The sequence below is a fragment of the Vipera berus genome (assembly GCF_964194415.1).
Source record: "Vipera berus genome assembly, chromosome: 1".
NCBI classification, from domain to species: domain Eukaryota; kingdom Metazoa; phylum Chordata; class Lepidosauria; order Squamata; family Viperidae; genus Vipera; species Vipera berus.
This window is the reverse complement of record NC_138202.1, coordinates 176,331,067-176,357,412: the sequence shown is the minus strand read 5'-3', so window position 1 is coordinate 176,357,412 and position 26,346 is coordinate 176,331,067. Positions and strand designations below refer to the sequence as shown.

At 38.4% G+C, this 26,346-nt stretch overlaps 1 protein-coding gene across 1 annotated transcript; it reads right to left on the bottom strand.

Moving 5' to 3' along the window:
• Positions 1-24,675, bottom strand: NOP58 (NOP58 ribonucleoprotein). Its single transcript, XM_081337045.1, has 15 exons — positions 24,490-24,675; positions 22,876-22,952; positions 21,546-21,598; positions 19,787-19,911; positions 18,390-18,526; positions 15,344-15,408; positions 11,588-11,722; positions 10,934-11,079; positions 9,077-9,203; positions 7,967-8,130; positions 6,965-7,099; positions 6,279-6,340; positions 5,619-5,749; positions 1,367-1,512; positions 1-67 (listed from the first exon to the last, which is right to left on the bottom strand). The coding sequence occupies exons 1-15, from the start codon at positions 24,532-24,534 to the stop codon at positions 11-13; spliced, it is 1,605 nt and encodes a 534-aa protein (XP_081193171.1). The 5' UTR covers positions 24,535-24,675; the 3' UTR covers positions 1-10.
• Between the last annotated feature and the right edge of the window lie 1,671 nt (positions 24,676-26,346).

Here is a 26,346-nt window from a genome sequence, read left to right as displayed (position 1 = left end):
CTTCCTGTTCTTAATCTTCTGACTCTTCTTTAATTTTCTTCTTTTTCTTTTTCTTCTTTTCTGTATTCTGAAACATAAGCATTGTCACATCATTTCATTGTGATAAATAAAAAGTATAATATCTGTACTGTAGATAGTATTTTAAAAAACAGATTTTTCTGTATGAAAGATATGCATAGCACTTCATGGTTTGATTTTGTTTCTTCAAGACATGTTTGGATAATGAAGCTTACAGAACTGTAGGAATCCATGATTAACATTGATGTAACATTAATGAAATGAGTCAATTGAACTACACAATAGAGTATAACAGCTCCAAGCATCTTAGTGGAACAGTTCGACTTCCACAATTTAGACAGAGGCTACCAGATGTTAAGACTAGGTACTTTGGAATTTTCAATGGAGAGAACATTACCTCAGATTAGATATGAAAACCCCCTTTAAACCTATTAGGGGCGGAAAGGAAACTAACCAGGATTTCTTTAATAATGGTGAGTGAAGAGACTTATCTGGTTTTGTAAAGGCAATTGTCTACTGATTAAAAAATATTCATTCCTTTCTAAAAAAACTAGTTTAGAAATGTTCAATAAATAACATTTAAAATACTTTTTTAAAAAAGGAGAGAAGGCTATCAATAGAACACCAACTTGGAGGCTTCACCTACTGGTTTAAAACTTTTCTTTTCTGCAATCACATTCTGCAGCAACTATAACTCGGAAAATTCTAAGCAAAGAAGATTCAAAAGCTAGAAAACAGATCTGGCTACCTGGTGCCTTCCCACCCCTACCCACCTTTTTTGTGCCTGTGATTCTTGGTGACTTCCTGAACAAGACCATGCAATTTTCCTGGCTATATTTTTCAGAAATGGTTTACCATTGCAACCTCCTTCCTAGCACTGATTCAGTGACTGACCCAAGGTCACACAGCTGCCTTTATACCTAAGGCAGCACTGGAACTCACGGTCTCCCACTTTTTAGCCCGGGGCCTTTAACTACTGTGCTAAACTGGTTCTCACCCACTACATATAAAAACCCTTTTCCCCCCTCTATCTGATATTCCAGATTCTTCTAGGATAGAGATGTTTGTTATGAGACTGCTAATCTGCTCTCACCTTAAATCAAATATATACGTTTCCAACGAGTCTACATTTAGCTAAACAAATGGGAGCTTTTATTTTTAAAAAAAAAAAAAATTCAGGCCAGGTGCATACATAAATACTAAAGATGGCTTTTTTAAGGCAGCCATATTTGTTGCACCAGAAAATATATAGCCCTGGTCAGCACCACTAACATTCAAGGTGTACAGCAGATACAGCGAACGATTCTGGAGAGCAGCAAGCTGGGGAAGGCTATTCTGAATGTCCTACCTCCACCACCATACTGGTCGATGGCTCTTCTGCATTGTCTTCTACCCAAACAGACGTTTCTTGAGTTTTTTGTTTTTTCTTTTTCTTTTTCTTCTCTTTAACACGTTCCGCCTCTTGTTCAATTTGCTCATCCTCATTTTGTTCGTCTTGTGTCATGCAGGGAAAATATTACAAATACAAGTTAAACAAAGCAGGAATGCTAGGAATTAGCGAAAGCTGCTAGTGGGCATTTTTCAAAACTGGGAGCGTGCTGCTGCTGGCCATGATCCATTCCTGACACATCAAGGAATAGTTATGGATTATCACAAACCCAGATATTGGAAAACAAGCTGATAGAGATGTTTTCTGCAACTTCATCTAGCGCACTTTAGACATAACTTGCTTTATCATTCTGGAAGCATCTGCTGCTTACCTAGGTGAACAATTTCCAAACTGAGCACCTTAAGTAGCCATCTATTGCTATTTTCCATGGATGTCCTTGGGGAGGAAGAGATGTGGTGAGAAGGCAATCCACTGAAGGTTCCAGACCTAAAGCATTTACACTTATGGAACCCAACTGGAAGAAGTCATTGAGGAAAGTTTCAGACTGCCCGTAAACTGTAGTATACCCGTAAGATACCATGTTTGGTGTTATCGTGCACCATCATACAGTGTTATAGTTATTCTTAAAAATGTGTTTCCTCTTTGAATGATTCAAAAGAAAGAGTATTTTTAATACCCAAACCATTAAATTAAACATCTTGTCAAATAACTGACGAAATCTAAAACAGAAAGTCTTAAGAGGATTTCTTGCTGAAGACTGATCTTTGGAAGTCCTTCAAGACCTTTTCTACCGTGGAGGTGGAAGTAAAAAGGATGGGGATCTCGACAGACTTTGGGTTTGCGCTTGTAGCACATGGCTGCGTGAGAACAGACCTCCGCTCCCCATGGGTAATTTTGCCCTGCCTGGGGGACCCTCGATGGGTCCGAAGTTGCCCTGGAGAGGTGACCGCGAAGAAGGGGTACCCCGCTGATCACGAAGTGATGGCAATAGCTTCATTTGATCCGGGGAAAGCCCTCTGAACCCGACAGGAGAAAGGCTAGCTGCATGCCAGCGTCTAGCCCAAGCTACTGCGGCCAAAGTCCAAGAGCACTACCAAGAACAACAGTGAACAATGTGCTTGGAACTGGTGAGAGGATTTGATCTTCTCTCCCTTATTTTACAACTAGTCCGTGGGAAAGACCCCCAAACAACCTCCGAAAGTGAGGGGAGGGGACTACATTCCCATTCCCCCATAGACGGAAGTGGCGAATTAACCTTTAAGGAGAAAAGAACTTTATTGAAATTAAAATTCAAAATACTATAACCTGACCAAACTCAGAAATTAAAACAAACTGCTAAGATTATATTCTAAAGGATTTTGATTTAACTACATAGGAAAATAAAAATAAGAACTTTTTGTCTGAAAGAGCTGGAAATAAATATTTGCTGACATCTAGTGGACAAGGACAGTATAGCACGCTAAAGACAAGGCCCAGAAACAAAGAATAACAAATCTGTTCCCATAAACTCTAACTTTCAAGAAGATAGTTGCTAAGGAATAGAGAAGAGATTGTGTACCTGGCCGGCTACAAGATTGGAAAGTGTTTAAAGGAAAAGAAATGTTCTGATTGTGGTTTAAATTTATGAACTGTTTAAAAACTTTGACCTATGATAAAGTAATGAGAAGAAGCTACAGGAAGGATTTAAGCTGGTTAATTATACTGAATTGACAATGAACTCCTGAGAGAAAAGAATTCTTACAAAACATTGACTTTACTGAAACTTCCAACAACTGAAAATTACAGTGGATTACAAAAATTATATATAACAAGAACTATACAAAACTGGACTGTATGAATGTTGAGTTTTGGTTAGCTGGACAAGGCTAACTACAGAGATTATGGCATTTATGAAGGAAAAGTTTGAATTTTAAAGACAAATTAAGTTTGAAAAGATTTAAGATTAAAAGATTGAAATATTGAGGGGAAATTAGGTTTAAAAAGAATTCTGAAAAAAGGATGTATAGTGATTTAACTAATTTGTACAAATAGAAGTGAAATATAATCTGACTAGAAAGATGTTATTAGATTAGATGTTATGATAGATAAGTAGTATAGTATTTCTATAATATATGAAATATGACCATACTGGGATGATTTATTTAAAGAGACAATTTAGATATTTATAACGTAAGCTGGAAAAAAAAGCCATATAAGGACGCTACTATTGTTGGTATAAATATACAAGAAAATGTTTTTTCTTAATCATTTAAATATGGAAAATGTCAAATATTAGAAGTTATATTTGTTTAATGTTATAGAAGGAAAATATCATTGGGTGAAGAGAAGATCTAGGAAATATATTTACAATTGATATACTAACTATGGAAATATAAAAATTAATTACTATTGTTTATTATTAATTGTATTTTTTTCTAGACAACACGGTGTACATCAGGCACTAAGGATGTTATTGTAAAAAACCAATAAAATCTTTACAAAAAATTTAAAAAGGATGGAGATCTCACTTCTCAAATTTCTGAACTAGAAACTTTAGTCTAGAGGTGTGACTTAATTCACCAAAAGCAAAAGTTCTTCTACTGCAAACATTCAGTAAGGCAGGAATGATAAGGCTGTGAAAAGGGCCCATGAGCCTGTCCTTCTCAACACCTATCCATCTCAGTGTTGGTTCATGCAACACTGCTTAAGGGCTTTGTACTCCTTCTTACCCAGGTGTCCTGATACACCAAGTTTACCGTCTGCAACTTTCAAACATATCTGTACAAAAATCATACAAACCTCATTTCCACTCATAATGAAGTGGAGAATGATATAGAAACATTTTATAGGAAACGTAAGATGCTATGGAGTAGGACAGAGATAAGCAAAATACGACTCTCCAGTTGTTGGAATGAAACTTATACTGCTTAAGACTGCTGGGAGTTAACATCCAACATCTGGACAAATATCACTCAATTCATTTGTAAGGTAATGTAAGCCACATATTTTCTACATCTTAGCTCATCAATGTATCTCTACACTAATGTTACATAGAATCCATTCACAATCCTTAAGTTAACTACTAAACAATGTATTTATGAAATGAATATAATTTGGTTGCCAACTAAAGCTTGAATGATCAAGCTTTGCCAGAAAGAAAATAAAAATAAAATAAAATAAATAAATAAATAAAAAGAGTCAGCTGTTTTTTCCCCCTGGAGATTCTCAGTTAGCTACTTAAGATTCAAGGCACAAGACCCAGAAGACCACTCAGGTTAATTAGGCATGTTAATATTCTGCAAAAGACTAAAATGCTGAAGAATTCTGTGTGCCGGTCTCCACACGTTGTCAATGCTGCTCACATTGGATGTTTTTGCATTGACAACAGATGGAAATATAGCCATTTTCTTCCTTTCGCTTTTAGAGTTAGATGATATTGGGGAGGAGGGATATGAATGAGAGTCCGTTTAGACATAACAACATAGAATCAAGGTTGTTGAAATCAGAGATGATAAAGAATTGGCGGGCTGGAGAGCTGGGGAGGAAGCCCGCTCTTCAAGCCAATTGGGGAATGTGATTTATGACTGTAAATTGGAGGAGGGAACTGTGCTTTGATACTTTGTGCCCAGGGGAGGGGAATTCAGTTTTTGGCTTCGATTATTTAAGTGCCGATATTATGCTACTCGAATAAAAGATGCTTTAAGGTAGACAATGCCTCTAAGTTCTTTTGAAGAGTTTCATCTGTCGGAACCATGACACATATGTGTTATGGCTACCTTGGGAAAGATTTCATTATTCAGTGCATGAAAGGTATGAAAAGTAGGAAATGTAGGTAACAAAAAACCTTCCTTTAAAATGTATTTTAATGCTTTGAAAATACATTGATGCCAGGACCTTCTAATGCTTCATGGAATTAAATTTAGTTAACTTCTCAGGTGGAAAAACAGTGGGATAAAGTGCATTAGGATTTGAAGTAGGCCCAGCTTAGAAACAGACATTTAGAAAAACACTATGGGAAAAGAGAGACTTTGCACTCTGGAGAACTAGGAGCTGTTGGAGGGGGAAAAAAGAAGATTGTCCCTTTTCTCTGGACTTCCAACTAGCAAATCCCTCCCCCCAAGAAATACTTTGGAGATTTTGAAGGACAAATGCAATTCAGCAAATAAACAAGTCAGTATTCAACCATACAAAATCCTTTTACAGATTCACCATTAAAGTTCATTAAACTAACCTTTGATTTCTATTTTAACCTTCTTTGCCTTTTGTGGAACTGCCTGTTCTTCATTCTCTTCCCGTTCCTTGCGCTTTTTTGGGACCAGTGGGAGCGTGGATTCCCCAGAAGGATCATAAACCTTCACTTCACTGGAATGTTTAAAGGAGTATAAGCAAATGGTAAATGAATGGAAACCCATTAATGCCAATTGCTGGGTGGCAAAGTGAAGTCAAAGTAGTACTGCCACAGCACCCATAAGGACCTTTAGTCTTTCAGCAGAGTTCTTCTATGATCTAATGGGGGTTGTGAAACAGCTTCAATGAATTTGTGGCTCTTTGTGAAAAGCCTAAAGGAGCAGATACTGGGTACGTTACACTAACAGTTTTACAGTGTAAAACAGAGGCTCTTTTCAAAACAATGTTGAATACAGAAATGCTAAGAAAAGTAAACTTCATAACTACGTATCCTCAATCTATGGCAAAAGTTGGGAAAGCTTTCCTTTAAATATGACAATCTCCAGTTTCACAATGGCTAGAAAAGCAACCAAGGTAGGTGGTACTGAGAACTGAAAATATTTCTTTTGGCAAAACATTTCTATGAACGTGAAGTATCTGAGCAGAAAAATTAAGCACTCTTGGCAGAGTTATCCATGAGTAAAGTCAATGTTCGCATACTCGCCTCTTGTGCTGGTATTTGTCTGCACGGGCCACAGCTTTTCCAGTGCCACTTATTCGTCTTATCTGGATAGGAGGGGAGTCAAAACAAAACAAAACAAAAGATAAAATTAAAAATTGATACAACCCAATGCAGTCCCTTAAAAAGATTAATAGTTAATAGATGATAGTGGAAAGGGGGAAAAAAACCCGTAATCATGGACACAAAGCTTAAATCAGGAAGGGAACCAAGTGCTCTCTATTTTAACAGGTAAATAAACAGACAAGTAGTTAATATATTCCATGTCTAATTGATTTGATGGGAATAAAAGCTCCTTTGCAATTATAACGAGTTTCACATTAATCAATACAGGCTATCAGTTCTATGTACCAAAAGGAAAGGGAGCAGCCTTCCTAGCCTTTCCATCTCTACTCAGATGTGTTTGGGCAATCAATTCCCATACCCCAAGCTATGGTGGCCATCAGTCTCCCAAAACACAGGGAGACTGCGGGCAAATGAATTTTATAAGTTTCTAAATTTATAAAACTTTTGAAACAAGATTTTGTAGCTTTCCTGTTCATCCTGTAGCCCTCAGTTGTTTAACCACGCAAGCCTGAGGTATTTTTTGAAACACTTTCGAATAGTTGTTTTACTCATTTTTATTTTCAAAGGTCCATTTTCCCCCAAACGTGAGAGTTTTATAAACATACTCCTTTCTCCTCCAGGTGCCGTAATCTTGTTTCTACTTTCAATCTGTTCTCAGCTCCCATCTCAGAACTTGTGCTCTCTCCAAGGGCATCATAACGAATAGTCAAAGCCGTTTTGGCAGCTAGCATACGTGAAATCTGTAAAAAAAAAAAAGTGAAACAAATCTGGTAAGTGTCGGATGCCCACAAACACGTCGACCTGAAGACCAGTTTGCATATCACCGATGTAGGTGAGAGGACCCCAGAATATATCAATCAGCCAAGACTTGTGCAAGCTGAATGCTCATGGCGGAGAATATTTAATTATGCTTGCTGGGAGAAATCCATTTGTTCCGGTTCCTCATGCCAAACTGACTAGGAAGAGACAAGTTCAGACAGCCCTGCTTCTTTGTTTAAACAAACATTCCTTGGGTATGATTTAGCCGATGGATGGGGGCAGCAATTTTGTTTTATTTTGTATTAATGGTTCTTAGGCCATGGAACATTCAGAGCTGATGTAGAGCAAAAGCATTGTATAAGAGCCTTGGTGGAGCAGTGGGCTAATGCCTCCTTAAGTAACACCAGCTGCCTGCAATTAGTGCAGGTTCACGTCCCACCAGGCTCAAGGTTGACTCAGCCTTCCATCCTTCCCAGGTAGGTAAAATGAGGACCCAGATTGTTGGGGGCAATTAAGCTGACTTTGTAATAATGCCGCTTGGTGTGTGTGTGAAAGCCCTAATAAGCAGGCATATACATAGAATGAAGGCTACTGCTAAGCTTGTAAGCCGCCCTGAGTCTTCGGAGAAGGGCGGGATATAAATGGAATTAAAAATAAATAAATAAATAAATAAATAAATAAATAATATTTGAAAGTAACACTAGATTATCTGATGAACAAAAAATCTCACTGAAAACCAAGCCAAACTTTAAGCCTCATTCCTTATTTATTTTATTTCCTGCCAATTGAACTTGCCATATCATAATCTGCCTGTTTCAGAAACAAAAGCAGCAAGAACAACATCTTACCTTTCCTTTATTTTTAGCTGTTGTCTGCCCTACAAGGGAAGCATGATAAATCAGACCAAACTTTGGAGTGTCACGCTTAGTCTTCAGTGCTCTAAAAAGTGCTTTCTCAGCCCCCAAAATCTGAACGGTTGATGCCGGGTGCTTCGCTAGATTCAGCAGGGAACCTGTTGCAGACAAGATACAATAGTAGGTTATATAAATGAAGTAAACTCTTAAATAGGCCCTTTACAAAACGTTTGTGTTCAAGATTTGGAAATGATAAGCCTCATACCTAATTACCCTCCAAGCTGGCTAAATATTTCTAGCAAACAGAAACAAAAGGCCTCCCTGGGATAATAATAATAATAATTTTATTTGTATACCGCCCTTCTCCCGAAGGACTCAGGGCGGTGAACAGGACAATACATGTTAAAAGACAGGAATACAAAAATTAAAAGAGATTAAACAAGATGCCCAAGAACTATAACAATAAGTTAAAATACATAAAAAGCAATAAAAACCCAAACCCATCACCCATCAGGCCAGGCCAGCTTGTTCGAACAGGTAAGTCTTTAGGTTGCGCCGGAAGGAGCGAAGGTCGGGCGCCATCCGGAGCTCAACCGGAAGATGGTTCCATAAATCCGGCGCGCCCACAGAGAACGCCCTCCCCCTGGGGGCCACCAGTCGACATTCTTTGACCGGTGGCACCCTGAGGAGGCCCTCTCCGTGGGAGCGCACTGGGCGGAGGGAAGTTGACACCGGCAGCAGGTGCTCCCTGAGGATGGGCATCACCATACAATTTCTGTGAACTGTAGGGAAAATCCTGAACCTAAGTTTGCCCGCCCCATTTACATGATTTGAAAATAACTTAAAGGCAGCATAAGTCTTTGGGAGTGAATGAATGAGAAAAGCAGAGAATGGCTCAAGAAGTGTCTCAGAAGAGGCAGTGACTAGAGTTGCTTTCACCTTCCAAGATGTAATCAAGCAAAATTCAAATAAGATCATCATCATCGACTTCTTGACCCGACAATGTAACTCTGCATTACGGTTTCTTGTTTAGTTTATCTCTAAGATGATCATAGAAAAGGATGGTGCACACAGCCAACATACAAACGCAGAATGGCAACATACCAGCATGGGCAATAAGCCTTGCTCCTACTAGTTCTCCCACCATAATAGTGAGGTTAGGCGCAATGGCCATCATTCTGTTTTTCAGATAATCATACAGCGTTGCTCGATACTCAGAGATCTCAATAACCTGAAAGGCAAAATAACAAGAAGGTTCAAGCTATGGAATATTGCCAAAGAAAACTGGGAATGAAGTGAAACGGATATTAAGGAATCAGGAGCATGATGCTGTATTATTATGCAATCGGTCAGATGTTTAAACTGGATGGAATTTTTATCCATCAGCTTGAGACCTACCCAAGGACCTGGGATAGGAGAAGTTGTTGTTAAAGATATTGCTCAAGAATACAAACTGTTCCAAGTAAAGCTACTTTTTGCAATTGACTGATGGCGATTTTTATTCTTACTACAAGGAATAATAATTTAAAGTATGAATACTTTAACAAAAAAATTCTAATCCAGCATAAAAATAAAAAAGCAGTATTTCTGGACAAGAAGTTAATTATTGTGATATTTTTGGCCCATTAGCACTAAGTAGCATTGGCCTCCTGGCACTATAATGATCTAACTAAAAGATACCATTCTGCTATCTTAGTGTATACCCTAGAAAACCATCTGCAGATTTCAGAACAAGCAGGTATATACATTCAGCCAAGCTGTTGTCCTGAATATGTTGCAATTATGATAACCAATTACTTGTGACGGCATCAGAAGAGGTAGTGACTATGCAACCCTCATAGGTTGTACATCAGGAAAGCATCATTAGAGGAATCATCACTTGCCATCGAAAACTAATACCAATTGCAAATTTGGTTGTGTTCTAAAATATTACCCTAACACAATCAATTGCCAAACAGATTTAAAAATCAACCACAAGATTTGCGGGCAATCATATCTTGATTTCATAAATTTGCTTGCGTATAGGTAGTCCTTGACATATGAGTGCAACTGAACCTAAATTTTGGTTGTAAATTGTTGAAGTCACTAAGTGGGCCACCATGTTAAATAAATCATGTGGTCGTTAAGAAAATCCAGCATATCCAATGGGTGGGTTTTTTTTGCCATTTTTCTACTGGAAAATATCAAAAAGTATGCGTATCTCTGTCATGTGACCACAGGATACTGCAACTGGTCATATATGTGAGCTGGTTGTCAAGTGCTAGCACTTACAGCACTCTCTGGGCAGTTTACCATGTCAGCATACAGTATTGCCTCTAACAATCTGGGTTCTCCTTTTACTGACCTAGGAAGGATGGAAGGCTGAGTCAACCTTGAGCCTGTCAGGATCGAATTCCAGAGTGTGGGCAGTTTGCTTGCTGCAAATCTAACCACTGGGACTCCTATCCTTAACTATCATTAACAAAGCTAGTAATCACCATTTCTAAATAAACTGTGGTTAAAGAGATGTTTTCTGAATTAATCAGAACATGAGATATAAACAATTAAAAGGACTTTTGACTATGTGGGGACAAGTGTTTCTTCAGGCCTGAGCTCATTAAACCAAGACACGATCAACCAAACTGGATCAATTCACTCAGATTCTATTCCTTTAGATTTAAAACAGATTTAGACCAAACAAAGTGGCACTTAGCTGTGTTAAATGGACTACAGCAGGGGTGTCAAACTCAATTTCATTGAGGGCCGCATCAGCATTGCGGTTGCCCTCAGGGGGCTGGGTGGGCGTGGCCTACTGGGTAGGCGTGGCTAAAGTGCGTAGGCTGGCTTTGTGGGCCGGATGAAACCACTTCGCGGGCCGGATCTGGCCCGCGGGCCTTGTGTTTGACATGTCTGGCCTACAGACTGGTAACTTTTTTTAACCAGCCACCTGTTGCTACTGTTCGTTTGCCATTACACTATCACCTGATCACAAAGATGCTGTATATTGCTTATATCTTCTTCTGACACTTCAGTCCCCATGGAGATCTCTGCAGCTGCTTTCACTTCTTCTTCCACCTCCTCCGGAAGGATCTCAGACAGATCAGAAGAGGAAAAGTTTACTCTGTCTCCTGGGGAGTAAAAATATAAAATAGCAATAAGGGCAAACAACAAACAGAAATTAAAAGTTAATCTAGCCATAGGTTTGTGGTACCAAGATAAGCATGAAAAGGAAATGGAGGAGCAGATGGATGATTTTCAAGTGTTTATGTCTAACAAGACATTTCTACTTAATAAGTTTAGATAAGAATCTATACAGGTAAGAACAACTTTTCAATAACTAGCTTTGTTTTTTCATTTCATCCTGCATACAACTGAACTGGAAAATAGAGTAACAGTCTTTATATTTAGTATTTTTCATTGCCTAATTGCTGAAGAAGTTGATAGAATGCAGAAAAAAGTTTTGCTTATGTAAGTATTGTGTTTATGTAAATAAGAAGAGAAAGTTAGCAATAGACGCATATTCTATAGCAGTTATTAAAGCCTGGGCCTCACAGCTGACAGGAAAACTTGAATAATTTCAGAAATACTGAATAGGTCAGACTGTTCACCGTTTGCAGGAGATTAAGCATTACTTACCAATTTTTTGTACACATTTACAGTATGCTAGATTATCTGTGATAATTTTGCCCAATTCAGGGAAATGCCACCCATACCATTCTCTACAACGCATAATGTAGTTATTCAATTCTTTGTCCAAGTCATCAAGAAGAGCTAGAAAAGGCAAAATACATGTATTACTTAGTTCAGTTATACATTTTTGAAAATAATATCAAAGATTCACGCAATGCTTTAATATTTACTTTTTCTTGAACACTCCCTGTGAAACATGATAATTTAAAGTTATCACAAGGATTCTGATATATTTACAAGACACCTAGATATAAAAGGACACCACTGCTAACATTGTAAAGTGGCCCTAACCTGAGAAGATGGGGAAAAGCTACATTCATATTTTTATCTCTCAATTCAATATCTATAATGGTATGTCGTAATTTCTATATTCCCTAAAAGTAAAGGCTAATTCTGTTTTCCTTCTAAAATAACACGCATGGCCAGTTTTAAAGTTATCTCTTCAAGATGTATCATATGCTACAAGTTAACTTTTTCTGTATTATCTTAGAAGGCCACAATGCTCTGGTTTCAAATACATGCCCACCATCCATGCTGTTCATTAGTTGTCTATGTAGCTAATTAAAATCAAAGTATGAATTAATATCTGTATCGAGTTTAACTAATATGTAAAGCGCTTCCAAGAATGCTGTAATGTTTTAGAGGTTATGTAGTCTTGTGCTGGAGTGACTTACAATCAAAAAGGTTTTTCCAGCTATGCATGGTGTCTTATCTCATGTAAACGGCTGTGTTGAGCATAAAGAATCTCTCTCATAATCTAGGAAAAAGCGCTGAAAAAGCTTAATTTGCTTTTCTGAAAAAGATTTAATTGTAACTATGACAAAATGACAGAAACAGAAATTCTTTTAAAAGGAATATTAATGCCAAAAATCTTCCCCAGACTAATCCTATAGTCTAGTAGTATCATCATATCCTAGGGGGTACTAATAGAATGCAAATTTCCACAAACACTTTCTTTGCTTCAAAAGAATGATCATATAAATCAACTTTTGTTGATTAACTTTTCAGACTGTTTCAAAACATGTTTATTGCATAAGCTTAGGCAGATTATTTAAACAGAAATCACACCAAGAATGAAGTTTAAAAAAGGAAAGTAGAAGATAAACTGCTAATAAAACAAAATAAGCCTTGGAGGTTACAGTATTGCTAGTATCTATTTTGTTATTTTAATCTATTGTTTTTGATCGGTCTCTTAATTCTTCTCCTAAAAACCGTTATTTCAAATATTTGCTCTATAAAGTATTGTAAGGGAAAGGAATCATTCTTACAGAATTTATTTACTCTTTTATTATGAATACCTACAGGTAGTCCTTGACTTATGATTGGTCACTTAGTGATCATCTGAAGTTAAAACAGACCACCCACCCCCAAAAGCTACTTACAGCATGGTTCAAAGTTAGGGATGCTGTGATGCCCCTTCCCACCTATCATTTTTGCAGGGAGAGCTGATGTGTGATGCTCAGCTTTTCTACAGACACCGCCTGCCTCATAGCAACCTTGTATTATTCTAAAAGCAGGTACTGTTGTTGCAAGCCAGTTTTTTTAAGGAGGCTCCACAAATAGATCGCCCTACAGACTTTCAACAACGCTATCAGCTTGTAGAATAGCACAAGGTGCCATGAGGCAGGCAGAGTTTGTAGGAAAGCTGAGCCTCCCATTGGCCGCGTGGATCTTTGCAAAAAACAGAAAGGTAAGTTGGGTGGTGCAAGGCTCTGAAGCTTGCCGAGGATCAGGCTGAGTTCTGCAAATCCCTGGGTGGCTGAATGGGAAAGGGGCTGAGGCCTACAAGTGAAAACAGTCCCTGTAGCTTCTGTGTCACTGCCAGTAGCTTCTGCTGCCTGGCTTTAGGCTCTCTTGAATGGCTGAGTGGCTTGGCCCCCTCACGGGGTAGCTTCTGCTGCCCAGGTTTAGGCTCCCATTAGCTGGCAAAGTGGCTAGGTGGGAAGCAGTTCTCAGCCGGAGGAATAGGGATCGGATCACAGGGTGCCTCAGAGAGTGGGTCTGGGCTTGTGCTAGGGCCTAGGCATTCCCCACTCCTAAGGCGCACCATGCTCCACTTAATTACCTCACATTCGTTTAACAGCTTCATCGGGGGTGGTGGTCATTAAGTAAGGCCATCTCACTTAACAGCCATCACCACTTGCAACCATAATGGACAGGCTCCATTATAGTCGTTACGTTGTCAGGTAGTCCTCGCCTTATAACCATAACCAAGCACAACATTTCGATTATCAAGCAAGAGTTTTGCCTCATTTTAGGACCTTTCTTGCCTTGGTTGTTAAGGGAATCAGTGCAGCTGTTAAGTTGGTAATGTTGTTGTTGTTGTTAAGGGAATTTGGATTGATTTTGCTTGTCAGAATTTTGCAAAAGGTGATCACGTGACCCCTGGGACACCACAACAGTCATAAATGCATGCCAGCTGCTAAGCGTACAAATTTTGATCACATGACCACGGGAATGTTGAAATGGCCATGTGAAAAAATGGTCATAGGCCATTTTTTCCAGTGCTGTTACAACTTTGAACGGTCACTAAACAAATGGTTATAAATGGAGGACCACCTGTTTTATCAGTTTAACCACCATAGCAAATTTTCCAATCTTATCTCATTGGCAGTTTCATTTCATTTTCCATGAATGCTGTACAAAATTTGTGCTCTGTATCTTAGTAGGTTGCGATTTTTATTGTTCTCATTTCAAATTTACTAGAATTATTTCCATTAAAAATATCTGTTTATGTTTATTTTTCTGAATCTTTTTATATACCGGTATTTCCCTCTTTTGAACTTTTTTTTGCACGATCACATCTGCAAAAATGTTATTTTTTGTAGCATTTGCAACATTTGTTATGGCATCATATACTATCTATAAAACATTTTGTACCAATTTCCCCTCAAATTATAAATTGCAGTATTTTGATTTTTTTCATTGTTCTATTCTTCTACTGTGATTACGCCTTTGAAGTTTTCCATCTACTTTCTCAAGCAATTTTATTTGTTCCCTCCGCATATATTTCAATGCCCATCTATATATGCTAATAGATGATCTTGGTTTTTTATAAGTGTTTCAAATTCTGCCATCATTCTCAAGATCCCTCCTTTCTTGAGATCAAGTTTTATTCTTCTAAGTAATTTGTAATTGGCAACCATGGTAAATTCCTACTTTCATAAAGATGTTCATACTGTTTTTCAGTCTTTAACCATTCATCCTGTCCTACAATGTCACTAAACAAGTAGCATTGTGCTGTATCAGCCAAAATTGTTCCATTTTATAGCTTGTTCAACATTAGGGTAATGTCTTGCCATTATACATGGTATTTTCTGACAGATTTCTTAAAAGGCCAACAACATAATTTAAGCGATTTCTAAGATGCATTACAATACTAGGTATTACCAAATATTACCAAATCATACACTTAGCCAATTCTACAAAACTATTAAGCAAGTCCCACAAAACTGAACTGAGGGCCTCATCATCAACCTGGTTCCCCTCACATCTCAAGAGCTTTATCATCTTGATGTTGATACTTGACCACTGAAACTTCTCCCACATAAATTGGATATAGCAGGATTGGCAGGATTAACCAGAACAAAAACCACAATTCACCAGCGTCAAGCTAGGGAGTTCCATACTGATTTCAAATTTACAGACCCCGATACTGTTACTCAAAAACATTCATATTATTTCACTTAAAATTATACTTACATATTGCTTGGATAATCATTGTATCAACTTTGTCTGGGCTGAACTTCAATTTATATCGGGAGAGGCTAAAAATAAAACATACAAAAGAAATAATTTTGTATACAAACAGGGGACAACACTAAGGAAAAATATATTAATATTTCTATTGATAAATGTTAATTCATTATTAGCATTCCCTGTATTGGAAGCATATATTTGTTAAAAGCATACCACATAGCTATAGGCCTGTCTATGTTTCATCCCGAGATGATGGTTTTAATCCCAGCACATATCAAAAGCCAGAATAACTGTATAGATTATAGCTAATTTATAGGCATATTCAATACACCTTTTTTCCTAATAAATTATAGGGACTTTCTCAGTGTAAATAAGAGGCTATGTCTTTCTGAAATTTGATACCATGTAGCATTCATGATGGTTCTATAGATCTGCAAGGCTCTAAGTATTTACTAAGCATATGCTAAGATTTTACAAATTCTTAGTATAAGAGTCAAGAACCATATACTATTAGTGAAAGAGAATATTAGCCTGGAACATGGGGAGAGATCTGAACCCAGGCACTCATATCCATCTTTAACAACTGTTGATGGGATTGCTTTTACTTTATGCGATTAGTAGTTTGCAGAAAAACTTAAGTTTAGATCATAATCAAGCTTGACATTTGTCACAGATTTTTTTTGCTTCATCAAAAAGTAAGTCATTCACTCACTACGCTGCAGAAACTGATTGTCAAAGAACAATGCCTGGCTGAGGAATTCTGGGAGTTGAAGTCCACAAGTCATCAAAGGGCCAAGTTTGAGGACCCCTGCTCTATACAGTTACCTGTAATTCAGTTTCCAAGTTACTGGGTTTGGAAGCATACTCATGTATAGAAGTGACACTTATATTCTACTTCATATATGATAAGCCAATAGGTAAGACAGAAAGCTTTCCTTAATGTGACACCCTCCAAATGTGCCAAACGCTTCCATTGTTTGCAGTCTGTGTTTAATTACTTAGGATTTTGTTTTGTTTGATATTCAAGGAATCCATGGCAATTAAAAATACAAATTACAAAATATAAAAATAAAAAAACAATTGAAATCAAGACAAAATTCTAAAATCAATACCACTGAAGTAAAAAATTCAATTAACAAAAGAAATTTTTCCTAAGCGTCACGAATAGTGGGATGTCAAGCACGCCTCCTTGTGTCTAAATTCCATAACAGGGGACTATGGAGGAGAAAGTCTTCCTTCTGCATAACAAATAGACAAGTTTCTGGCAATAAGGGGGCCAGAAGGGCCTTCCTTGCTATCAAAGTTCAGAACAGAAAGAGATTCAGATGGACCTCAAGCTGATTAGTTCTTTAAAGACTGACACCAGCAGCTTAAACTGTTCCAAGTGGGCAACTGGGAATCAATGCAGAACTTTCAGTTCAAGAGTCATGTGAATCCTGGACTTTAGACAGGTAACAACCTACTTGCCAACTATAAATCTGAATAGTTTTCAAGGGCAGCTTAGCATAAAGCAGACATGTCAAACACAAGGCCCGGGGGCCAGATGCGGCCCGCGAAGTGGTTTCATGCGGCCCGTGAAGCCATCCTGGAAACAGTGAGGGAACGGCCCCCACTGCCTTGGCCCTGGCCCAGAGACCCTCCTTCTGCCAGAGACCCTCAGATCTGTCCCCACTCCTGTCCAGGCCCCCATAGGCACCCTTGATGTGAACGATGTAGAGCTGGCCATGCCCACCCAGTAGGCCATACACACTCTGGCCATGCCCACCCAGTAGGCCACGCCCACCCTGACCATACCCACCCGGCCCCTTGAGGGAAACCACAATGCTGATGTGGCCCTCAATGAAATTGAGTTTGACACCCCTGGCATAAAGCATGCTTGTGAAGGACTGCTGCTAGCGCATCAGATGTAGCTGTGCAAAGGCGCTCATCACCACTTTACCATCTACAAATACTGTTGCAGCTGGGATCCTTGAAGCACTCCCAAGGCCACTGACTGCTCTTTTTAGAGAGCAAGCCCATCTGAAACAAGACCCACCTTGATCCAGGTGGTTCAAATCAGCTTTCTCCTTTCCAAGATCACAACCATCTGATTGGATTTAACCTTAGCTTGTTCTCCCTCATCCAGCCTGCCATATTTAAGTAAGTTAAGTGCTTCCTTGGAATATGACGGTATCGAATACAAATCAATAAATCTAAAAGAACTACCATAATTGTAATCTCCTATTTAATTTTTAGTATAGGTTATTCACCAATGAAACCAAAGCAAGGCCAGCAGAGTATCTCAAGCAAAATGCTGTCTGAAATGGCTCTAGATAGAACAGGGGTGTCAAACTGCCGGCCCACAGGCTGGTTACATCATGCAGAGGTCACACCCACCCCAGCTCCAGCAATGCAAAAAAAGTCATGATATGTCACGGCATATCACGTGACACAGTGAGTTTGACACCTGTGGTCTAGAATAATCAGTTTCACTAAAACGCATCTGGAGCTGTGAGGCTACCAACTTTTTAGTCACCTCAAGTAGATTGCAGAGTGTTGTATAATTACAAAAAACTTCCAGGTTCAGGGAGGTGACATTTTAAATTGTAGTTATACAACTTGTCTCCTTTTAGAAATGGGAAGACATCCCTCGCTCCAGAACATGTGGTCTCTCATATCCATGAAGCTATCTTAATTAGTCAGGCATATACAGCAAGCCAGTAGGTGGCAACTTTCATCTCTTCCTATATTAGTTCACAATCCTTGGGGTATACTTGCTGAAAAGAATCCATATCAATGTGGATACTTTCATCTGGAATCCAAATGAAGTTGAATCCAATTAATTACAATTATTGTCTGTTGGGGATGATTTAGAGCAGGGGTGTCAAACTGCCAGACCATGGGCCAGCCGTGTCATCAGAAACCACGTCCATCTCATTGCCGGAAATGGCAAGAGCTCTGATACGTTGTGCGACATCGCAAGTTTGACATGTCTGATTTAGAGATTTAATACACCACAGAGATAGTGTCTGAAAAGCTGATATAGTTATCAAGGATGGTAAAAGAATACCTGTGTGCCAGTCCTAAACACATAGCTGCCATCTCTCGGGATGGAAGGCCACTGATGAGTCCTTCTATTTGAGTGCGAATGCCCCTCATCAGCTCAGTAACCATTGGACTATGGATGCAACTTAAATTTAGTTTCTCCTGCAGAAATTCAAATTGTATCATTTTGATCAAAATGAACACAATATGGTCAAAGCTGCAAAAATATTTACAAATATCGGTTTGCTTAAGACTAATGCACCACACTCCATACAGTAAACCATTTTTGCCCTCCAATCTAACTAGCCTTTAAGGCCAATGGCAAAGGACTTATAAATGGCAATCCTGGTTGGTCTCCACTGTTGATGTGTTTGCAGCTGCATATATACATGCGTATTCATACATGTGACATAAGAATCAATAGGCTACAAACTTCCAGAAAAAATGGCACCATCAGTTCAAACAAGCACAAATCAGAGAGATTGATATAAATATAAAATTTCATTTCCCCTTTTGTACAATGTTTATTAAATTAGAACCCTGCAGGTAATTAATGTCAATTTTTTAGTTTTTTTTTATCTCTACTTAGTACTTAGTAACATGTAAACATTGTATAAACCATAACAAATAACAGGGTGGCAGAGAATCATACTTAAAAATTGCTGGAACTTTGCACTTTGATATGGCCCAAGGGCTAATCAACAAAGTTGTTGTTGTTGTTGGTTAGATACTTAAAAATGATAAGATTTTAAGAGCCTGCCTTTCCCATGAGATCCTGCAGAAGAGGCACGTTGCACTTTTCATCAATCATGTCAACTGGTGGGACCCAGAAAGCTAGCATTGTCGTAGTGATTAGATTTTATCCCAAACCTGCTGGCCTTGAAGATGTGGCTGTGTTTTGGATTTTGGGCAACAGTCAGAACCCATGAGTTGGCTATAATAATCAAAGTTTCATTGATTTCCAGATGCTGGTAGTTTTTTTTATTTTTGCTGTTGGGATTTTTTTTAGCTGTTATTAGCTGCCTAAAATAACCATGAATAATTGCCAGAAAAGCAACTCCCACGCTACTGGGATTTCCAAGGCTCCTTCCTGTTCTCTTTGCAGGCCTTTGGAGGGAATAATCAATGTCTTTCTTCCTTTCTGTTGCCCTCTCAGTTTAATTTCTTTGCCATCAATATCCCTTTTTGTCTTACGCTGTTTTTGTGTTTTTTGTATTGTTTTTAAAATGTTATATAAGAATTGTAAACCACACAGAGAAGCTAGGAGTTGAGAGGCATATAAATTTAGTAAATTAATTTAATTATGGTGTGATGGGCAACCACATGCACGGAATAACTGAATAATGAAATTATTACAGGCCCTTAGTACATGCTGTTATCAGAACATCACTTAGCCTTTTTAACGTAGATATTAGGACTTACCTTGATTACACCTCCCAGTTTGGCATCTGCTACAGCTAGCTGTTCATGGGCATCTTTGGCTACTATTTTCTTTAAGATTTTCTTTAAATTTTTGCTGATTTTGCCTTCTACCAGTGCTGTGGATGCTTGAGGAGAAAACAAAGAGCTGCAAAAAATCTAGAATTTTCTAAAAGATCCAGCCAGAAAATGAGCACGGAATAAAATATATAGTAAGTTTTATCTACAAAATACTTCAAACAGAGAATAATGCACTGATGTTACTAGTGTAGGTAATAAAACATTTGCAAGAAAACAGCCAAACTCAGAGAGTACCACAGATCACAGTTCATTTTCTGTTGTCTCAGTGGTAGTGACGAAATGTTGTATGCAATCACAGTGATTCAGTTCTACCAACAATACATCACTGACAACAGAAATTGGATTGAAGTCTGCATATTCAGTTCTCAAGCCGCAATCTTTTACTAAATCTTGTTAATACTGTACAAATAATGCTGTACTGAATATATCTTGTAACAATATATTTTTAAAAATGATAAAAGTCACACGGAAATAAAAGGCTGTGAGCACAGAAAGGATAGCAAACATATACAGCGTGCACTCTCTCAGCTGCTAGTAAGCATCTTTATCCCAAACAAGATAAATACATGCACATGGGTCCTCAATCAAGGTCAATGCCATTAGGCACAAAAGAAGAAAAGGCTTGGTTTTTCCCCCCCCCAACCAAGTCCTTTGTTTTTAAGTGGAATTTACCTCCTCCTACTGGATAATGAAATGTTATTTAAATAGAGATAATCCTATAAAAGTGAAGTTGCTCCTAACATCCAACTCTGCTTGGAGGTTGGAAAAGGGTAGCCATTTTATGTCCCTCAATCTGGATTCAGATACCATGAGACACTATAGTTTAATTGGATTAACATAACAAAACATCTATGGGGTTAGACTATGGTGGTACATCATCTGAACGACAATCTTGGCCAAGATTCAGTTTTTGATGAAACCAAAGCATAATGACATTACAAATATGCTGTAGTAGCACCAACCCATTTATTCTCCCAGGGAGCAACCTTATCTAACTTTATCCAGACAAATGTGCACTGGGTTTTGCTGGAGATAATGGAAATTATACTCCAAAACATCTGGAGGAAAACAAGTTGGAGAAGCCTCACCTTTAAAAGGTGAGAATGGTTTTAATTACGGTATATGAAAATGGATTTTCTACCCTTGCATACGTTATATTTACTGATGTGTGTACTAGCAAATGTGAAAATAGTTGAAGTGCATATGTATCTTTCAGAAATTTATTTACAAAATTAGGCATTTCCAAGGACGTAAGTAAAGCTACACAAAGCTTGCAACAGAGTCATTATATAAACTTTGCAAGACAGAAAGGAAGGAAAGAAGGTAGGGTGGCAAAATTACTGAATGTGGCATAGGTTAGGTGCTATTTCCAAGTCCAACTTAAAGCAGTCAATTTAGTATACAAAAACTTAAAAACTTTATCCTCCTCACACCTAATCATTGATCACACTCATTGGAGCTGATAAGAATTGGTATTCAACATCCCAGATAGCCAGCACTTCTCCTCCTACCTTAAGTAGCTTGCTGTTAAGCTAACTGAAGGACCGTTTCCTTCAGGTAAATCACTGTTTCTTCTATGATAACTTTTGCATCCTTGAAAATTACACTCAATGTCTGGAATCTATTTTAAGATAACACTATCCTTAAAAGTGACCAATAACCTTAATTGTAAAAGCATTACCTGCAAGAGCTTCTGTTGTGTCTTGAAACTTCTCAAAGTGTTTCAGTTTTACGCTAAATAGAAAAAAATCACAATGTTTTTGCAACAATCATTAGGACCTGAGGAATTGCTACCAATTATAAACATTTTTCAGGAAACTCAAACAGTGATATGAATGTAATCTCTGGCTTTAAAACACACACACACACACACACACACACACCCATCAGGTCAATGTTTCCTATACAAAGAAAAAAGTATACTTTAAAAGATTTTGACTCAGGTGTTAATTAACTTTTAGGCAAGTCTTCCACCCATCTAATAATGACGTGAAGTCTTCATTTACCAACTGCCTTGGAGAACCACCATTAGCAGTTTGGACAGTGAGGAAAAAATAACAGTGACCAATGGGCACATTTACAAACTTTGATTCATCTCTTCCTCAGTCACATTTGCTATTACAGTCAGTTAATATCAGTTGTCCAGTGTAAAATGTAAGAAGCTGAAATCACATGATTTTTCACTTAGTGACCACTTTGCTTAACAATGGAATTTTTGGTCCCAATTGTGGTTGCTATAATGAGGGTTACCTGTATAGCCTACTTTATAGGGTAATATGTAACAATTACAAATATAATGGACACAAAATATAAAACATTCTGCATGCATATATTGTGTACAAACATGAATTATATAAAATTATCTATAAGTTAGGCTTAACTAGTTCATTAATCAAGTCTATTACTTCCTACTTATGCCTAACTAATCTGTATTATACAAATCCTGCTTCACTTCAGCAAGCCTTTTTGTGCAGTTTCTGTGATATCTAAGCCTAGTGGTTATTCAGATTTTTGCAATTCAGATCTGATAGTCCTAATTACCATAGTGCTGCAGAATTAAATATAGCATAAACCTAACTCTTAGAATGAAGTAGCTTTGCCACTCATTCCAAAACCTCTAAGTGGCTAACAATCTCAACCTAGTTGTCAGATTTTTTTTTACTCAGTTGCAATTTAAGTTTACAGATGCAATAAAACAAAAATAGAGAAATACAAAAAGAAAAAAACACAAGATACAATGCCAAATTGCAAGGCATCATAATGCAAATTCCCATCAGAAAAGTTCAGTGTTCAACATCTTCTGGAAGATGACCAAGATATAATGATGACAATAAGTTTATTACTTAGTTGATTTATAGACGGTTTTTCTATCAATGAGAAAATGATGCAGTTTTTTATATCCTGTATTCATGAATATAAAATAATTCCAGAAACCCCATACAAAAAGATCAGGAAAGACAAAAAACTAGTGGTCATGCTCTCGCAATATTAGTTACTACTACTTTACTTACATTTTATTAGCTTTTTCAGGTGTTTCAAACTCTTTCCATAAATTATCAATTTCTTGAAGCTTTTTCTCATTTAGAACCTGTGGTAAAGATAAAGACTAATGAAATATATGCAATATTTGCTAACAAGATCTGTCTTATTTGTCACTATGAAAAATTAAAATTGTGAAACTATACCCCAAACTTTGTGTAAAAAAATTAATGCTAGGTCTAATTTATGAACTCTATATCCATGTCACTTAACTTTTCCAATTTCAATTAGAATAAAGTACAGTGGGAAGTTATAAACCTTTTTACTAACGTTTACTTAGCTGGTTTATAGATTATTCTTCACTAGAACATTGAGAAGACTCAACCAGCCTAGCCTAGAAATGTTAATTTGTCAGTAAACATCTGATGCTACAGATGCCTTCCAGGCATTCACATTTTCAGTGCCCAGATCCTTCTGAGTTCACTCTAAAATACATCTCAAATAGATCCAAATTAGTTCGAAGACCCATTTTCCTTGCAACTTCTCAAATTCCTTTCACCTTTTCCCAGCATGTATAAGAATCCATACATTTTCACCAGAATTAACTGGCAATAGAACATCAGGAGCTGTAAGGCTAAAGGAAAAAGCCAAGTAAACAAAGCACGAAATTGCACGGGAAAATTTCTGCTGCATATAATGCAGGCCTTTTTTTTTTGTTTTGCAAAAATAGTTCGTTAATCAATTCTTTTCTTTTTCTTTTTTTGGAAGCAAGGAGCCAGCATACAAAACGTAAGCATCGCTTTCCGGATTAAGAGCAAGTGGCTTAAAATATATAATTCTCTGTCCAGATAATCAAATGGATAAAGATACATTGGATAAAGATACAATAAAGATACAACCAGGTTTAGCGCAGTTGTATGCCTCCCAAGTTATGACAGCCTTTCATCACTAGGGGACGCATCTCACCCCAAACCCAGAAATGCATTAACTAGGAATGTTCCAAAACTTGCTCTCCCTCCCCGTCTTTTAGCAATTTGTCTTTTTCTCCCCCACCCCAGCAAAGGAGAAAGATGATCCGTCGCTCCACGTCCATTAGGCAGGACGTCGCCAATTTCGGGGGCATTTCAAAATGGATTCAGAAAGCTTGAGACGGCTGCTTATCTAAAAGCGGGTCAGCCTTTCTTTCAAGTTGCTAATACAGCATGTTGACTAAGGAATTCTGGGAGTTCCACTGTGCACATCTGGAAGGTATTGAGAAACACTGCGTAAAACAAATGCAAAGCTTCCAGGGGTTTTTAATTACCCCAACTCCGGTCATCTTTCCCAACTACAGTAATATTTTGGGTTATTACGTATCCCTCTCTTACTTTCCCTATACAGCTCGTTACAACAAATCGTTTAAAGCAGGGGTCTTCAAACTTGGCCCTTTTATGACTTGTGGACTTCAACTCCCAGAATTCCTCAGCCAGCAAAGCTGGCTGAGGAATTCTGGGAGTTGAAGTCCACAAGTCATAAAAGGGCCAAGTCTGAAGACCCCTGATCTAACACTATAAATCCCGCCATTCAGCGCAGCAGAGGCGAAATGGCCTTCTGCTTTCTACTCCCGCCCGGGAGTAGAGCCCGGGAACACGTGCTGCCATCCTCACCTTGAAAATGGCGTATCCGGCCGCTGTCTCAAATAAAACCAGCATCGTTGCGGCGGGGTAAGACCAGAGAGCGCAGCTGCTCCCCGGGAAAGAGCGAGCGAGCTAGCGAGCGCGCGGCAAAAGAACGCAGACGAAACAAGCCACGCGCTGCAAGGAAACGCGCCGCACGAGCGGAAGGCTCTGCTCACTTCACCCGGAAGTGCTTTCGATGGCCTGCCAGAAAGCCGGAACGGAGGAGGAGAGGGCGGGGAAAGAGACCTAACCTTTCACTTTTTGAAGCAGCGGGGCTCGCTGGCTGATTTAACCCCATAATTGTCCGTGTGGTCCGAGGGGAGATCCTTGTAACACATTAGGCTTCTTTAGGTTTCAGTAAAAGTTGTTGAGTTTTTTTTTCCTCCGTTTCTGTATATTTTAAACCTGGACCCGAAGAAAATATTGTAAACTATAAATTGGCCAAGATGTCTGCTTCAGTATTTGCTTCTTAGCAAAACAGGAACTAAGCTTTGCTATAACAGGTATAATTCATTACAACAATAAATATATCGATCATCTTTATGATAAAGCAAAATCTTTATATGGTTTTGTCACCAAAAAGCCTCTTAAGAGAAATAGGCTTGAAGGCAAACCTTAGAATCAGATCTAAATCTAACGTAAGACGTAATAAGCCTGCACCCTCGTTAATTAGTTTGGAATATACTTTCTCCGTGGTCATGTGGCCGGCATGACTAGACGCCAAAGGCGCACGGAACACTATTACCTTCCCACCATAGTGGTCCCTATTTTTCTACTTGCATTTTTACGTGCTTTCAAACTGCTAGGTTGGCAGAAGCTGGGACGAGTAACAGGTGCTCACTGTTACACAGCACTCTGGATTCAACCCGCCAAACTGCCGATCTTCTGATCGACAAGCTCAGCGTCCTAACCCACTGAGCCCCTTCAAGGTGTTATTACATATGTAATATTCCTTCCTTGTCCTGTTTTTCTCATAACCCTGTGAGGTGAGTTGGTTGAAAAAGTGATTGGCCCAGTTTCCCAGAATGCTCTTTTGTTTTCTGGCCTGATGCCTTAATCATTGAGTCTAGAACTGGCTGTTCTAGACTCAGTTGTGGTTGCAAATTGAGGACTACTTGTAGACCCAATAGATCTGTAGATGGTATTTTTTTAATCAGTTGATTTTTGCATTTTTTCCCTTTGGTGCAGAACTGTAAATTGCGGGAGCACACAGGGTGATTTGCCCCACATCTCTTTTCTGCAGTTCCTGCTGTTCAGTTGCCCATATTATTAGCCTGATGTGTTAAAATTAGCATTTTATAAAGTCCAACTACATAACGTTCAAACAGCAAGCTTTCATGTTTCAGGTGCTGTATAGGTTGGGGGGAGGGGAGAGGAATGGGAGGAGGAGAAAGTTTAGGGCATGCCATTAAAGTTCGAAATCTGCAGTTCTTGACATCTAGAATGTGGTTCAGCCAAACATGCTTTTTCATAACTTGAGCGGCCACATATCCTTCATTGTAATCTTCTGCTTGGAAGTCCAGTGTCAAATACCAAGATTGTTGCTTACCAGCACCTATCAAGTACCAAACTAGAAGGCGTGCAAACTGTGGTAACTTTAGCTGCATAAGACAAGCTGTGTTGATATAATTTTTCCGAATTTGCATATTAATATACGCAAATACCAGATGCAATTCGTGTCTTTTTTTGCAACTCATGTTTTGTCAATGAACACTCATCTTCTGCAGTCCAACCACGTGGATTAATCATCACCCCTCTTTTGTGACCTGGTTATGGTTGAAATGTAGGCTGGCGGTTTCTCATCGAAGCCCGCATAACCGCCACCTCTCTCTACCTAACGCACAA